The sequence below is a fragment of the Alosa alosa genome, chromosome 18 (genome assembly GCF_017589495.1).
Source record: "Alosa alosa isolate M-15738 ecotype Scorff River chromosome 18, AALO_Geno_1.1, whole genome shotgun sequence".
Lineage (NCBI taxonomy): Eukaryota > Metazoa > Chordata > Actinopteri > Clupeiformes > Clupeidae > Alosa > Alosa alosa.
In genome coordinates, this window is record NC_063206.1 from 19343226 (window position 1) to 19360725 (window position 17500).

The 17500-nt window shown below is 47.1% G+C and overlaps 1 protein-coding gene across 1 annotated transcript in view; it reads left to right on the top strand.

The window, feature by feature from the left end:
• The window catches only part of pdzd7a (PDZ domain containing 7a), a 25741-nt gene that overhangs the window by 3774 nt on the left and 4467 nt on the right, over window positions 1-17500 (top strand). Inside the window, exons 6-14 of the mRNA XM_048269568.1 lie at window positions 1250-1310; window positions 2135-2584; window positions 3915-4136; window positions 6963-7132; window positions 9122-9213; window positions 9545-9636; window positions 9925-9996; window positions 11182-11826; window positions 14964-15064. Coding sequence (XP_048125525.1) covers window positions 1250-1310; window positions 2135-2584; window positions 3915-4136; window positions 6963-7132; window positions 9122-9213; window positions 9545-9636; window positions 9925-9996; window positions 11182-11826; window positions 14964-15064 — 1905 coding nt within the window. The remainder of the gene's footprint in view (window positions 1-1249; window positions 1311-2134; window positions 2585-3914; window positions 4137-6962; window positions 7133-9121; window positions 9214-9544; window positions 9637-9924; window positions 9997-11181; window positions 11827-14963; window positions 15065-17500) is intronic.

Sequence of the window (17500 nt, forward strand, 5' to 3'; positions counted from 1 at the left end):
GCATCCAGCCGTCCCATTCCCACTCGCTGGCTGACCCGCTCACTCGTTCGCTTCGCCCTCCGTGGCTCGGGTTTCCCCTGTGAGAAACAGCTCGAGGCTGTGCATTATTCACAAGGCAGGTGAGGATCGGGTTATAATCAGCCCGAAAGCCTCGTCTTACTGGGTGTCCTTCCTTAAGACCCACTGCCCCTTACAAATACCGACCCCGCCCCCACCCCACACACACACACACACACAGCTGTGTCCCCACCGTCTCGCGCCACATGGATGCCGGGCGTTAACATCATGCGGTCGGTACGGTCCGGCTGAAAGTGCCCGGGTGTTGAGGTGTGTGTTTTCGGTTAAACAGCTTGAGCACCCTTCTGTCAGCGCCCTCTTTGTTGGCACAGCGGAGGAGGTGGCAGCCAGTGACTCTCTCCTGACCTGGCCGCCGAGGTCTCTGCCATCTCCTCCTTTTATCTTCTCCTCCTATCGGTGTGCATGGAGGCTCAGCTAGAGGGGTCAGATGTCACAGAGGTTGCCCAGGAAATCTTTCCCCGGTGTTGTCTACACCCATCCCACATGTCAGAATGAGCTGTGCAGAGGTAAACGTCACTCCTCTATCCATAAAAAAGGACATTGGCAAGGAAGATTGGACCCAAATCTCCTGAATTGGGATCCCGGGGGGGGGGTGCTTACGTAAGAGCTGTTGTGTTTCTCTGAGTTCCGCTGCATGCCGTCAGACAGCAGTGATGGAGCTCCAGGCATCGCCGTGGGCCCCTTGTGCTCAGAGGGGTTCAGAGGGCCGCGAAGGCAGCCAAGCCCCAGAGGGCCCCAGGGGATGAATGACAGAAGCAGTTCTCTCACTCCCTCACTCTCTCTCACTCCGTCTCTCTTCACTCTCTCCCTTTCCCTTCCCGGCCAGAGGAAACCAGAGAGGCTGACGGTGCCTTGGCCTGGCTTCAGAACCTCAGCTCTCAGGAGGAATCCAACAATCCCACAATCCTTTACTGTGCATGGAAAACTACATTGCGCACATGCCTGTAAAACTTGTTGTAGCAATGATCAGTTTTAGCAGGCAGAGTAGCTATGAAGCCTGCTATTTAGGTATGAAAATACATATTTTTAAAAACTAATATTCTTTGGCACTTGAAATGACTGTCTGGAGTTACTTGTCTAGATTACAGTCTTGATGGACAGTTGGCATGCCTCTAATGTGATGCTATGATGAATGAGTTTTAACCACATGTATTTCCTTTCTCTTTGACAGGAGGCGGGAAGATACCCGGCCTACAAAGAGATGGTGGCCGAGTACAGCTGGCTTAATAAATGTACAGTATTTTTTATATTTTATATTTATTTTTTAGATTTGTTTGTCTACATATCTACATATCATGATTGTTTCTTGAAAGTGATGATGTATTTAAATCTTAAAGGTTATTATTTTAGGGGTCAACTAAAAATATATATCCAACTGGATTCTACACTAAGCTTTAAAGCAGAGTGGGAACCACATGTCAATCCCTCTCCTTTTTTTGGAAGTCTCCAAAAAAAGGAGTCTGAAAAAAGTCAGGGATTATGGCATTTTGGCCAAATTCAGATAAGAGGTCTGGGATTGTGTGTGTACTCTCCACAGGGTCAGGGCTTACAGTACTGTATATCCAGGCCATATCACCCTCTAGATGAAGAGACACGGGAGCTGTGTTTCTTTTTCTCATGTATTTATGTTTAACATAATTGGTCTGTGGGCCATAGGTCAGCCAGACTGAGAGAAGTTCACACAGATGTCAGTCTGTATAGATGTCTATGTGAAGGGCATGTCAGTTTCCATTATATTGCCTGCGCTTGCCTGCATGCAATGAATAAAACAATAACTTTGAGAGATAGGGTAAACAAACAAGATAAGGTCATTTATTTTCTCACGATAATAAACTTCTGACATTGGTATACAAGCCACAAAACTTAAATGAGTCCAAAAGGTGAGACAGGGTGAACAGCCATGTATTGTAAGTAAGTGCATAAGAAGGGAAATGCAGAGGGATAGAATGGTCAATCTTATGCTGTATGTGTGTACATTTTAAACCAAGTTGAACTGGATCATTGATATGTGGCCATTTAGAATACTCATCCATGCCACTCTCCTGCGTCCTTCCAGTGGCCAATGGTCTGGCTCCGTCCTCTCAAGGTTCGGACTCGTTCTCCTCTGCCTCCTCCCTGTCCTCTGGCACGCCCCTCTCCTCCCTGAGTGGCCTCTCCCAGGTCATGTTCCCGCCGCTGATGTCCGAAATGGTGGACGTGTGCATCTCCACCGAGGACCGCTCCCGACGGCCCAGCTCTGACCGCAACGAAATGGCCATCCAGACGGACCCGCTGGCGGCAGCAGACAGGGTGGTCGCCGTGGAGACCAGCCGGACGCTCGGAGAGACGGTGCTGCTGAAGGACACGGTGATCCGCAGCGGGAGCTTCGGGCGGCCGACGGAGCGCAGTCGGACGTACTCGGCGGGGGAGAAAGAGACGCTGGACTCGGCCAAGACGGCCGTGCTGGTGGCCCTGAGCAAGCCACGCAGACCACTACGCCGCTCCCAGAGCCACATCACTGTATCAGGTCAGTCCTGTGGTCACTGTCCCACAGCCTAAACCTATCCATGACCTTGACCTGGAGAGCATAACAGAAGACTGAAAAAGTAGAAGATTTAGTAGTTTCATTTGTCAGTGTAGTAAATATGAGGCATTCACAGCTAAAAGATTTAACATTTAACATAAAAGGCTAGATCCATTCTTCTAGAAAGTTCTGCACCTCTTTTATGTAGCATTACTGTAGGTGCATGTACTGTGACCATTTCACCAAGTCATGAAGTATGTCTGGAGGGGCATGTATAAATAAAATAAAGAAAGAAAAAGTAAAGCAATTTGAGCAGTTTAGGGGATCTACAACCAAATTAAATTGAGGAGAACATGCATCTGTATGCCATCAACTTCATTAATTGGCTTATGGGATTATGTCCTAGTCACAGTTCTTGCCTGACTTGCCTGATGCTATAATCTTATATTAACATTGTTTATCTCATAATGAATGGCACTGTTGGTCTACTCCAGCCTGCACTCCGAGGTTATTCTCTTAGACGTCCATGAGGGAGGACAGAGAAGAGCGGGGCCACTGCCCCCTGTTGCCCTCTCCCCACCTCCCCAGCAGCCTTCCCTACCTCCTCCAGAATAAAACACTTATAGCCCTTCGTCTCCTATGCTCTATCCCCCTATCCGTCATGTCAATCCGAGAGCCCCTGACCACTTTGCTCTCTCCCACGGGCCTGGCCTCTCTCTCTTTCTCTCTCTCTTTCACTTTCTCTCTCTCTCGCTCTTTCTCTCTCTCTCTCTCTCTCTCTCTCTCTCTCAGAGCAGGATTATGATGTACCGTTGCCCTCCGAACAGAATTTACTGGAGTAAGGACGCATCTGTCCGTGTGAGAAATGCCCTTTCAATATTCATCCACAGGCCTCTGCATCATCCTATTGTACTAAGCCACCCACACCCCCACCCCCCACCCCGCCAGGGTGGGGGGAGAGATGAACGGCTTATTTTTCCAGGCACCACCACAGCACAGCAGCAGCACTTCTTAATCAATGTGTTCACGCTCAATTCACTTTCTCATAAAGATTTACCAAAGCACGTGTACAACACATTGTTTTGTCAATGTGTCCATTGTTTGTTGGTGCACTCTACAAAAAGGACATGCCCTTAACAATCATCCAGGTTCCCCATGCATTTTATCATCCCCTGACAGGGCCTTTTCATATCTAATACGTTTTTTTTTCAAACACTGAATCATGTGACTCATGTGTAGATGTTTGATAGTTTCTATATAAACTTAAGGCAGTCACACACAACCTGAGTGGTCAGTGACATCACATCCTGTGTGTCTGTGTGTTCTTCTCCAGAGGAAGGGAAGAAGAAGAAGAAGCAGCAGAAGGAGAAGACCCCGGGGGAGGGCGGCAGCACCCTGCAGCGCTCCAAGACGTTTGTCAGCCAGCTCTTCAAGAGCGGACGCCGCAGGGAGAAGGAGCGAGAGAGGGAGGCCTCCAAGGAGAGGAGGAATGGAGGGGGGGCGGAGGGACGCAGGGGGAGGTCCAAATCTCCTGCACGCTCGGAGCTGGAGAGGGGTAAGGGGAATGACATACAAACACACATCATCATCATCATCATCATCATCATCATCATCATCATCATCAGACGAACACACATACACATAGGTAGACTTGAAGTCATGAAACTTACTGTCACTTACAGTTTGAGAAACTTATATTTACTTTGACACGATGTATGTCACTTCAACACACACACACACACACACACACACACACACACACACACACACACACACACACAGAGTTACAACATGCTAGGCCACGCTACTCCACACTGACACACACACACACACACACACACACACACACACACACCGGTGCACTGGTACTGGTTGTGTAAGAGAACACCAGTCCCCAGTGGAAGGCGAGAGTGTGGGATGGCAGTGTATTTGCACATGAAAAGCCTGCATAATCACCCTGCATAATCAGGCTTTAGAGAGGCTCACCCTCACAGAGCTGCCTCTGCCTCTGTCTCTGCCTCTGTCTCCTCTGTCTCTGCCTCCTCTGTCTCTGTCTCTGTCTCCTCTGTCTCTGCCTCCTCTGTCTCCTCTGTCTCTGCCTCCTCTGTCTCTGTCTCCTCTGTCTCTGACTGCTCTGTCTCCTCTGTCTCTGTCTCCTCTGCCTCTGTCTCCTCTGTCTCTGTCTCCTCTGTCTCTGCCTCCTGCCTCTTCTGTCTCTGCCTCCTCTGTCTCTGTCTCCTCTGTCTCTGCCTCTTCTGTCTCTGCCTCCTCTGTCTCTGTCTCCTCTGTCTCTACCTCCTCTGTCTCTGACTGCTCTGTCTCCTCTGTCTCTGCCTCCTCTGTCTCTGTCTCCTCTGTCTCTGTCTCCTCTGTCTGTCTCTGCCTCCTCTGTCTCTGTCTCCTCTGTCTCCTCTGTCTCTGCCTCCTCTGTCTCTGTCTCCTCTGTCTCCCTCTGTCTCTGCCTCCTCTGTCTCTGTCTCCCTCCTCTGTCTCTGTCTCCTCTGTCTCTGCCTCCTCTGTCTCTGCCTCCTCTGTCTCCTCTGTCTCTGTCTCCTCTGTCTCCTCTGTCTCTGCCTCCTCTGTCTCTGCCTCCTCTGTCTCTGCCTCCTCTGTCTCTGCCTCCTCTGTCTCTGCCTCCTCTGTCTCTGTCTCCTCTGTCTCTGCCTCCTCTGTCTCTGTCTCCTCTGTCTCTGCTGGGTAATTATGCACTGCCTCTGGTGGAGGGGCCTTCAGTTCAACCAGCCCCCCGAGCCTCTGGAGAGGGTAATGACGCCATGCTATGTCCTCTAAATGACACATATTCATACATATATACATGTACTGTATATACATGCACACGCGCACACACACACACACACACACACACACACACACACACACACACACACACACACACACACACACACACACACACACACACACACAACACACACACACACACACACACAGGCCACTTGAAAGCTCAGCTATTTATCAAAGGACTGATGCTAATGATGGCCTACCTCTGAATTTTGTCTTTGTGGACTCAAGCCAGTTTTGGCACAGAGACTAGGGCACTGCTAACAGTGCATGTGCTATAAATCAGAGAGAGAGAGAGAGAGAGAGAGAGAGAGAGAGAGAGAGAGAGAGAGAGAGAGAGAGAGAGAGAGAGAGAGACAGAGAGAGTGTGTGTGTGTGTGTTGGATGGCTGATCAGAGCCCAAATAATTGTGCCTTGAAGAGACTGAGGTGTCAATATTATAGTTAGCTCTAATGATTGGCTCATCCAGCGTCCCAAGCCGCAGTGCTGCATAAGTGCTTTGTCCTCTCTGCCCACTAAGTGGACATGATGTGCTGTGTTAATGTTTTTTTTTTATTTGTCAGCACTGTATACATCTGATCAGAAACCCTTATGGTCCTTAATCCAATTGGGTTACAGACCCCCGTGAGATTAGTCTCAAGTCTTGTGCTCCCTTCACTTTCTGCTTAGTCGGTTTTTATGTGCCTTCACTTTATGCTTAGTCAGTTTTTATGTGCCTTCACCGGTGTTTGGACTTCCTGTTTGTCTCCTCCTGAGCTTGTGCATCTCTTGTCAGGCAGATTAATTTAGTTTCAAAAAGAAATAATGATTTCTTCCAGAGTGATGGCCTGCTGCGATCAGTCCTGAGTCCTGTACGAGTAATCCCTTTACTGCATTACATAACAGCATAATCAATCTGCACTAGGCATATTGATTTTGTAAGGGCTAGATGTCGAGATCAGAGAAGAGAAGAAAACATCTGTAATCCTGACAGTAAACTCTTTAAACTGTACAGGGGCCATAAATGGTGGCAAATCACCCTTCAGTCAGAGGCCACATATGGAAGCTTAGGCCACTCAGGTATTGACCTGCATGGCCCATTGTACCCAGAATGCATTATGTTGTTTATACTGTTAAAGTAACAGCAGTGCTATGCGAAGCCGGGTTCTGCAAGCTTGTTAAGTCTCAGATATCTCTACGGCGACACTCATCCTCCAGAAGAGGTTCATCATGAAAAAGGTGTCTGTGGCTGGAAACAACAACTAATTGGGCAACTTGAATATGCATGACATCCATTAGAGCTTCTTTGTTTACATGTTTACAGGCCGTTAAAAAGATATCAGCTGTCATGGTTTATCTTTTAGAACGTATTTTATGACACAAGGGAAAAAAAGAAATGTATCCACAACTTCATTATAATACAGCACATACGTTTGGATTCATATTTAACCATGCAATAGGACAATAGCACACTGTGTGCTGACTTGTATGATGTGCTACTTTGAATGATGTTAAATGATGAAAAACACATTTGAATTGGATTTAACATAACTGCAATGTAACTGTAGATGTTGATGTTTTTTTTTGTTTCCTATGCGTGTAGGTAAGGAGCGTAATCGTCTAAGCTTGCTGACCTCCCCTAAGGAGTCTCGCGCAGGGGTGAAGGGGCACTGCCCACTGCCGGGCCCCGAGACACTGGCCATGGTGGAGGGCATGGCCCACCGGCTGCTGAGCGAGGACGAAGCGGCCGCCATCATGAGGCACTGCCGACGGGTGAGTCGAGAGAGAGTCTGGACAGGACTCACACGTGAGGGAACCAAGCTGCACTCTTTGGTGGCACTCAACAGTGATTGGTTAAAGAATCATTTAAAAGGAATCATCAATTCTTTTTCGGAGTCAGTCGTGAGAGAGTGTAGATGATTCACTTGGAATGTGGAGGGTAGCTGCCTGAAGGAGCTGAGGAGGTAGCACCAATTCATTCAACTCAAAATCGTTTGTTTCCTTACTCAAAATTGACTTGCCTCATGTGCAACACCTTGACCACTGACCAATAAAAGGGGAAAAAAACCTAGAAATGGCATAGACTGCAAGCAGCTAAACATTTCATTCTGCTGTAATGTTTGCCATAACAACAACAACAACAACAACAACAACAACAACAACAACAACAACAACAACAACAACTTACTGTATAAAGCCGGTTAATTTGCTCACAAGTGTAATTCCCTCCACATCAATAGCAGCAGTACCAAAGATCATTCTCTAATCTCTATCAAGTGGCCGATCTCAAGAGCTGAGGTCATTCAATCCAGCCCTGTACAATAGGACAAAGAGTCAGTCTGCATGTGTGTGGAGAGAGGCTGGAGTAGAACATGAGGTGAAGAGGGTGTGTGTGCGTGTCCAGAGAAGAACACTTGCACTGTCTGGCCCCCAAAGTCTGTGTGTGTGTGTGTGTGTGTGTGTGTGTGTGTGTGTGTGTGTGTGTGTGTGTGTGTGTGTGTGTGTGTGTGTGTGTGTGTGGCTGATTGAGTAATCAACGTGTCTGCTGGCTTCACTCACAAAAGGCGGCTTTGCGCTGCCATTTATGATTAGGATCAAATGTTCCGGATCATTTGATCCCTCCCCTGTCTCCCTGCAGATCACACACACACTCACAGACACACACAAACACAAACAAATGCAGACACACACACACACACACAAAGAGAGAGAGAGAGAGAGAGAGAGAGAGAGAGAGAGAGAGAGAGAGAGAGAGAGAGACACACACACACACACACACACACACACACACACTCCACTTGGCCGGATGGAGAGAGATCGGTTCGCGCAGTGGGCCGGCCCAAGAGTCTCATAAAATATTAGGAGTCATTCTCACGGAGAGAACAATAACCAGGCCAAGCTGCCATGCAGCCACTTAGGAGCCCTGAAGAATAGCGGCTCTCCTATTAAGCAGTGTAAAACACCACTCATCCACAGGGGCCGGATCAATGGACAGGCTCATTATCACGCGATAAGGATATGATGAGAGGTCCTGTGAGGGCAGCAGGTTAACACTGTCTGTCTGTTTATGTGTGTGTGTGTGTGTGTGTGTGTGTGTGTGGGGGTGGGTGTGTGTGTGTGTGTGTGTGTGTGTGTGTTTAAAGGTCACATATTATATTTTTCATCGCTTTTATGCATGTGCAGTGTTTGGGTACCTGGATGGCTGTCAATCCAAAAAATACTGAAATAACAAAACCCATTCGTTTGTTTATGGTCTGGGAGTTAGGTGTGGGATCATGTGATTCAGTGAGAAGAGGATGAGGCAGTTTATCTATCAACTTTTATTCAATAAATCCAATCCAATTCAAATCAAATGAATAAAACCACCTCAATTTGACCTATCTGGACAAAGTCTCTGCTCACGACTGAAGAACAAAACTGCAAAAGTAAGCTTTTATCGCGCAAGCTCAGGACCTGTTACCAAAATGTCGAAACGAAGCCATCGTGCAATATGTTTGTGTTTGTAGAGAAACAGGAAGACAAACAGGGTGCTCTGAGTGGAAGACAAACAGTGTGGTCCTTCTTCCTTTTGGTATTTTGACCAAAGCACTGTATGACAATGATGTTTTATAAAGACCTCAAGAAACTATTTGAAATTGTGGAAAACGGGCGAACATCCATAAATCCATGGTATATACATGGTGTTGCTAAGTATATGTGTGTGTGTGTGTGTGTGTGTGTGTGTGTGTGTGTGTGTGTGTGTGTGTGTGTGTGTGTGTGTAGTATGTCTCGGAGAGAGTCGTGGAGGACTTGGTGCGCCCCCTCCTGGCCATTCTGGATAGGCCAGAGAAGTTGCTGTTGCTCCGGGAGATCAGGTGAGCTGAGCAGGAAGAGGAGGGTTGAAGGATGGGCAGTGGAAGACTGCCTCCCTGCCATACATAAAATATATGCACATACATACAAAACCATTTTAATACCATATTAACTGCCCCCGTGTATTAACCTCATAGCTGAAGAAATTTCACAAAATCAATGTACAGTATAAGCCGCGAATGAAATTACGGTACATACTGTACATGCTCTACACTTTCCTTAAAGAATATACATACACATTTGCTCATGAAGCAAAGATGTTTTGTGAACCAGGTGCGGAAATGTAAATGTAAGTATACGCACAAATGTGACTTTTTTTCTCTTCCAATTTAGAGCACTTCTTCCTCCTTCTGATGCTGCTCAGTTTGACAGCATGGTAGTGCCATTTGAACTGGAGGCCTATGAGATCCTCAAGAGTCGCTCTGGTGAGAAGGGAACTCCTTCTAGAAGTCATTGCCACTCACACATACATTGACAAATACAAAGCAAACACACACACACACACACACACACACACATTCAAGAACACACACATAGGTTAGAGGTCAGAAAAGTAAAAGTGAGCTCACATAGCGGGAGTGTATGTCTGAATGATGAACGTGGCTGGTGGGTGTGTGTGTGTGTGTGTGTGTGTGTGTGTGTGTGTGTGTGTGTGTGTGTGTGTGTGTGTATGATGTCATAATGAATAATGAATGTTGATATTGCTCCTTCAGTGAGATCACCAGCTCTGAGATCCCCTCGGCCTGGAGGGACTCCACGACGCCACCTCATAACTCCTATACCAGGTAAGTGTGTGTGTGTGTGTGTGTGTGTGTGTGTGTGTGTGTGTGTGTGTGTGTGTGTGTGTGTCTTTTAACAAAACATGTATAAGTATCTTATAACAAAAACATTTGTGACAAATACTTATTGCTTTGTCTATAATTCATTTTTATCTCTCCCTCTTGGGCCCCCCTAAGAGTGATACTGAATAACCAGAAAATGTAGCCTCCCACTCTCTCCATCAAACACACACACACACACACACACACACACACACACACACACACCCTCCTACACACACACACACACACACACACACACACACACACACACACACACACACACACACACACACACACACACACACACACACACACACACCCACCCACACACACACACTCCCACACACACACACACACACACACACACACACACACACCCACTCCCTCCACACACACACACACACACACACACACACACAAATACCCTCCTCCTAGTGTTTCATGACCCAAAAACTGAGTGCATGACTGCTAGAGCTGCATACTTAACACTGCAAATATCCTGTTGCTGACATTTAATCTGTCCCTGTGCTCCCACGCACATGCCTGTTTCCACGGTAATCCCTCTCTGAGCCTCTGTGTCTGTTGGGGCAGCAGCACAGTCATCCCATAATGAGCGCGTTCATTGGGGCGGTCTCCACAGGTCAGGCATGAGGGATGATGACTAAAGTCATTTATGGGAGGTCTCAGTAGAACCGCATCGCTAAATAGCCTCCTAAAGGGCAGGGCGCCCTGGTGACGAAAGACCACACAACGCAGCCTTCCTTTTATTGCTGACCTTTGACCTTTGACCGACGGGAGGCGACAGTAGTGAATGTTTGTGTATTGTGTAGTTAGGACTCATGTGAGAGGTTGTTATATGCTCAAGAGGAAATCTGTGTAGTTGCATATCTACTATAAGAATAACCCAATCCCAATCATAACCAGTGTAATCTGCCCAACTCCCCACCGCCGGGTTGTTTCCAGTGTTGACATTTGTGTGTAGTCTGTGACTGGCTACATTAGAACATGTTCTTTCTAGAACTATCACCTGATTTTTGTGTGTATTTTGTGTGTATTTTTGGGCATGTGTGTGTGCGTGTGTGTGTGTGTGTGTGTGTGTGTGTGTGTGTGTGTGTGTGTGTGTGTGTGTGTGTGTGTGTGTGTGTACAGACTACCGGGGTGGTTTCCAGTTGCAGCCGACCCAGGACGCCGAGCGAGAGCGCCACCTGTTGGACGAGCTGGAGCGTCTGCGTGTGTCCAGCCTCCAGATGGGCCGGCTACCCCCGTCGCGCCCCTTCACCCCGCTGCTGGACGTCCACGTGGACGCCTACACCACGCCCACCTCTGTCCTCCGCTCGCGTTCGCCCAGTCCCGCTCCCCCCAACTGGCTGCTCGCCGAGTCGCCCCACAGCACCACTGCCAGACGCAGCCGCTCCTCCCAGAGAAGAGACAATGGTTCGCCCCGCTCCCGAGAGCCCAGCGACAGGGGAGAGGCCACTTCCCGTGAGCGGGGGAGGTCGCCCTACCGGAACAGCAACGGCAGGATGGACAGGGAGGAGGCGATGAGCGGTAACGGGACGGAGGACACGAGGCATGTGAGCGCCCCGCGTCACAGCAGACCCCCCCTGGCACAGGTGTTTGCCCCCCAGGAGGGTCTACGGCCCTCCGATCGCTGCCCGTCCGCAGGTAGACTCGGCGGCGCACACGTGAACGGTCACGCTCGCTCCGTACAAAATGGACACCACGACAGCAGCCCCCGGGTGCAGGAGTATGAGCTCACCACTGTCTCCATATCCAAGACCAAACAATCTCTGGGTGAGTGTAGCCGCAGCTAGCTAGGACACAACAACCAGGTTTAAAACACCACATTCAAAACATCACACTCATTACGTTCATGAATGCTTTCACCATTCAAAGTCACATAATGTAGTGGGCAGACGACCCAAGACACCTCAATCCACTGTAATGCCTTAGACAGTACTCTCCATTAGCGGAGATGGCTATTTAGTCAAGCTGTTCCTGATGTTGTAGACTTTTTTTTAAGTATATTTTTTTGGGGGGGTTTTGTCTTTTTTTAGACAGGACATTGAAGAGTGACAGGAAGTAAGTGGGAGAGAGAGATGGGGTGGGAGTCGGGAAATGACCGCAGGTCCGATTCGAACCTGGGTCCCCGTGGGCACTCAGACCCCTATATGGTACGGGCACTGCAGTCAATGTTGTAGACTTTTAAAAGCTCTCTGTAATTGTAATGGCCGTACTGGGGTCTGACCAGTAGAGGTCAGTGAACAAAAGAATCACTGAAGCAGACTAGGGTATATGTCTGACACGCAGAGCAGCAGAGAAGAGCTGATAAAAGCATGTAGAGTGTGTGAGAGAGAAAGAGAAAGAGATAGAGAGGGAGAGAGACAGAGAGAGAGAGAGAGAGAGAGAGAGAGAGAGATGTGGGAGAGATGTGGGTTAGCTCTTAATAGTAATTGGTGGAGAGGAGAGATGGGTGTAATTAAGGGAGAGAGGCTTCGTATGAAACATAATCCCCTCTGATAAAATGATGAAGTACAGTCTGGCATGCTTTTTTTAAACACACACGAACACACACACACACATACATACACACACATACACTTACATATGCACACACACATACACATACTCACACACACACACACACACACAGAGAGAGTAGTGTGCTTTTTCATGGGAAAATAAGTTCCTGGCGCGGCCCACTACCTCTGGCTGAGGGATGGTAATCGCTGGGCTTTTCGCCCAATTACCTGAAATTAGGGCTGCATGCAGAGTTTCCTCTAAAGCTACAGTACATGACCCACAAACCACGCTAGAGACTCCTCCATCCTGGCCTACTCCACGTTAAAGGAACACGCCACCCAATGTCAGTAGTAATATATGAAGAGTTCAGATGCAAAACCCTCTAAATCCGTCTGACCACTTTTCTTTTAAATGAGCATTTAAATTCAGTCTCCTATAGGTTTTTGCCTATAAATTGATATTTCAGACCAGGAAAGGAGTGGTATTTAGTGGGTTTAGAAGTTAAATTATTTGATTAGCGTATACTATGTGTGGAGAGCATCCCCTCACCATCTTTATCTCATTTTTGACATAGGTGGCATTTAGAGGCTTTTGCATCTGAACCCTTCATATGTTCTTAGGGACCGTTCGGTATTTATGGAATGGACCACCGGAGGAAAATAGGGGAGGGTCATGTCTTTTTATTCTTTGTTGAGGGGAGGGTCACCCAACTTTTTTTAGTCTAGGAGGGGGGGTCACCCAACTTTTGTATTCATGAAAACAGCAACATTTCAAAGTGGCCTGTTTGGTGCATATTTTTCCATGTAGCTCTCAGTCTCAGTCTTCACACTTCGGGCGTCCCTCTCTGCACACCACGTTTACCCCCCATTTTCTTTCTTTCTTGAAGAGTAGCAAGATAAAAGCCTCAGGCGCTCGCGGCTTTCAGTAGAGACTCAATGGAGACTGAGGGACATCTAGGCACTAGCAAAGGTTCTAGAGGGAATGTGATTTCTGGCGCCATATTTACGTTCTCTTTCGTTCCATAGCTGTTAACATTGAACATTGAAAATAAGGGAGATGCCACAGGTTTCTCACCCAAAATACGGGAAAATGTCAACATTCGTCCCCATTAATGTCGGAAGGGTTGCAGTTGTAGCAACAAAGTAGCCTACTTTATTCACGCCTAACAGCCTATATTACAGTAATTTGGTCAACTTTACACAGCCCTAAAAAGGCTACATTTACCTTTGGCTTACTTTTAGTATACCGTGTAACGTTAAACAGCGTGCATGCTTAACATTAGTAAAGCATACTTGTGCTTCATTCATCCACATCCAGCTCCTAATGTTTTGACAAGCATATCTACCAATTGACCTTGTTCCTGCCCAATCTCTAGCTTTGCTGTCTCCATCCTTTCTGTTTTTGTTGCTTGCAAAAATATATAGTATTTATTGGTAACCAGCAACAAGTGCAATTTGTTAATTGCTGTCATTCTCTCTCCTGCGCAAACAAAAATGTGTTACGTTCCAAGTAGCCTAGTGCGTAATTCTGCTTCATAAAGTTGAACAAATTTGGTTATTTCACAGAAAAATATAAATAGCCAGTTTATGGTCTACAGTGCAGAGTTGGTAAGTTATGGTAGGCCAACTTGGAGTGAACATACAAACAGGTGAAATTCTTTCTCTAGTAGCTGAGTAGCCTGGCCAGGTGCGGACGTAGACATACGGCCGAACACTATGCAAGCGCCATAGTGCTATTGCGCCACGCATTGTAGTTCTCCTGTTTATTCGCTTGGAAAATCTCCACGTTTCATGTTGTGTGACCTTACACATTTTTATCAACTACTCGTGTAACTGTATTTAAGTAGGGAAAACGTGGATGTTTTTGATTACTGCCATCTTCCTCCCTCTATGGCTACGTCTGAGCCCGCTAGCATAGCAACATGCTAACACATTCACGCCGCACACCAGAGCGTTTGAGTGCACGTACCAACACGGGAGAGGTATGACTCAACTCGTGAAAGTTAAGGTAAGAACAGATATTACTACTGACATTGGGTGGCGTGTTCCTTTAACATGAAACAGCCTATTGTTACACTACAGAAATGTTATATGTGGAGGGTAATGTGAATCTTTGGGTCATCTGAGGGACATGTATCACAGTAACACCTGTGATTTACTTTTCAGTGCTTTAGGCAAGTTTAGGCAAGAAGGAGTTAGCTCTCCATTTTGAGTTGTAGCAGTATACATATCTATGTCTTCTCTTTTTGAAGTACCAAATAACTGATATTCTACCTTGTCCTGGTCTTGTTCCACTCCTCCTTCTCCTCCTCTCCTGTTTTCATATCTCCTCCTCCCCCATTCTCTCCTGTCCTGCGTGTGTTACTCTGTCTCCCTCTCTGCCCCACCCCCCACCTTCATGGTCCCCAGGCATCAGCATCTCTGGTGGGATGGAGTCTCGAGTGCAGCCCATGGTGAAGATTGAGAAGATCTTTCCCGGCGGAGCTGCCTCAGGCAGTCCAGTGCTGAAGGTACCACAGAGAACCCTTACACCTTACACTTTCCCACAGAAATGAAGTCCACACGTACAAATGAAAAAAAAAATTTTACGGGGTATGAAAAGTACTTCATGGAACCTTTTTACGGGTATGAAAAGTTCCACTCCCAAGAGGTTAAGGTGAGGTTAAAAAAGCTGTTGTTTTTACTCGCCTTGAAGAGAAGAGCAGGTTTGCATTAAAAAAGTGTCAACAGGACACACACACACACACATACACAAACACCACTCTCATTTGAGGTGACCTTAAAATAGTGTGCCACAGCATCTCACCTCTTTGTCCTGCTCTCGCAAAGTGTAAGTGATTGGATGGAACTTTTCTTCCCTCCCCACACTTCCGTCTATTCTTCCCACTAATTTCTGTTTCCTGTTTCTCGGCGGTCCCCTTTTGTCTCCGAGGACAACGGCTCTCTGTGTTAGTGACCTCTGACCTCTGGGTTTCCTTAGCAGGTGATACCCACAGGTGCTCCTCCTGAGCCACACAAAGGGCCTGCTTCATTAAATAAACATTTTTACTCTGTTCAGGAATTAAGATCACTTTCTACATTTAACGACCAAGGAAATTCCCCACATGGAGGGCACAGTGTGTATCTGTGTGTGTTTGTGTGTGTTTGTGTGTATGCAGCTGCAATTTCTATATTTGCACCAGTGACGTTTCATGAAAATAGTTTTTGATGGTTGTTTAATTCGGACACTGAGCTTTTGTTATGCTGTTGTTTACTGTGTGTTTGCCTGTAAACACTACAGTACCATGTGCTTCACTCTGAAGCAGTTGCATCCATCAAGAATGCCACTTTTGGCGTTTACCCTTGGTGGTGCTCTGCTTTATGCTTTTCTATGGTCTGTGCCATTGTATTGTGGATGCGTGATTTCTCAGTTTGAAACAAGCTTGGTCTGTGTTTGAACCTGCTTCCAGTTTGGTGTTGCATAGCCTTTTGATGGTGTGTAGATATGAGTAGATATGTTATGAGTTTTGCTGTTTTCACAAAATGCTCCCCCACCCATATTGGACTGTGTGCCTACCTGGTACTAATGTTAAAAAGCCTCCCTTCCACTATACCTCATTGCTAGTGTAGCTCAGGCTATACGATACTGGGATAGGACCAGTTCAGGCTCCAGCCCTCTGTTGCCTGGGTTATGACTGCTGCTCAATGACCAGCTCGCTGAGTCCAGACAGGAGGCCGGCTGTGGGATTGAGTAGCTCGAGGCCATGCATGATTGATGGGCCTGTTGCTGACCCGGGGCAACAAATGTATTGCTTTTGTCAACGGCTCTGAACAATCAGGTGCTACTTTGTGTCCAAGCTTTCCCTATTAAGAAGACACAGACTCGGACATCTAGTCTTACCACAGAAGTGCAGGTGTAGTGAACTGGGCGCTGTTCTTTGGCAAGAAAGACACCTGGAATATGTGGTTTTACAGAATATTTGTAAGAGTGTGTCCCCATGCTTTTAGGTCATTTCTTGCTACACCATCACATGCACACAGTTGTGTTGTACACACATATGAACACACACACACACACACACACACACACACATTTACACATACATACATCAACACACACACACACTTCTATCCACCTCAGTTTTAAGCAGTAAGTTTATCTTATATTAAGGGCAGCTCTTTGAATAATGCATGGCAGGAGATGGGTTTCAGCACAATCAGACGTATAATCATACTCTCTGTGATCTCATCACTACAGTATGTGTTTAAGCAGTGTGTGTGTGTGTTTGTGTGTGTGCATGTGTGTCTGTGTTTGTTTGTGTGTGTGTGTGAGTGTGTGTGTGTGTGGTTAGATGTAAGGCCCTCTCTCATAGATAACAATGGTAGTCACCTGCTACACGTAGCTCCCAAGATCTGACCTGTAGTACAGGGTCAACGTCTCAGGATCCTTATGTGTTTCTATGTGTGACTCTCTGTGTGTGTGTGTGTGTGTGTGTGTGTGTGTGTGTGTGTGTGTGTGTGTGTGTGTGATGTCCCAGGCTTGCTTGTGCATCAACTACCACCTACTGTATCAGGTGACAGCCTTTCCCTTCTACGCTCGGATCAGCTCGAGTTACACACACTCACACTCCCTCCCACACACACGCTTGAGAGATCAGGTATGGTGTCTGATCAGCTGTGTGTGTGTGTGTATGTGTGTGTGTGTATTTGTGTGTGTGTGTGTGTGTGTGTGTGTGTGTGTGTGTGTGTGTGTGTGTGTGTGTGTGTGTGTGTGTGTGTGTGTGTGTGTGTGTGATGTCATCATGCACCCTGTTACTCAGCACAGGCCTTCTGACTTTCTACTTGTGTTTGAAAAGTCACCCTCACACCTCTACGGCCTGGCTGAGCAACACACATTCTCAAGCTTGTATCTGTCTTGTTGTTGGTATATCTAGCTCTCTTTGAGTAGGTGTAGGTGTGTGTGTGTG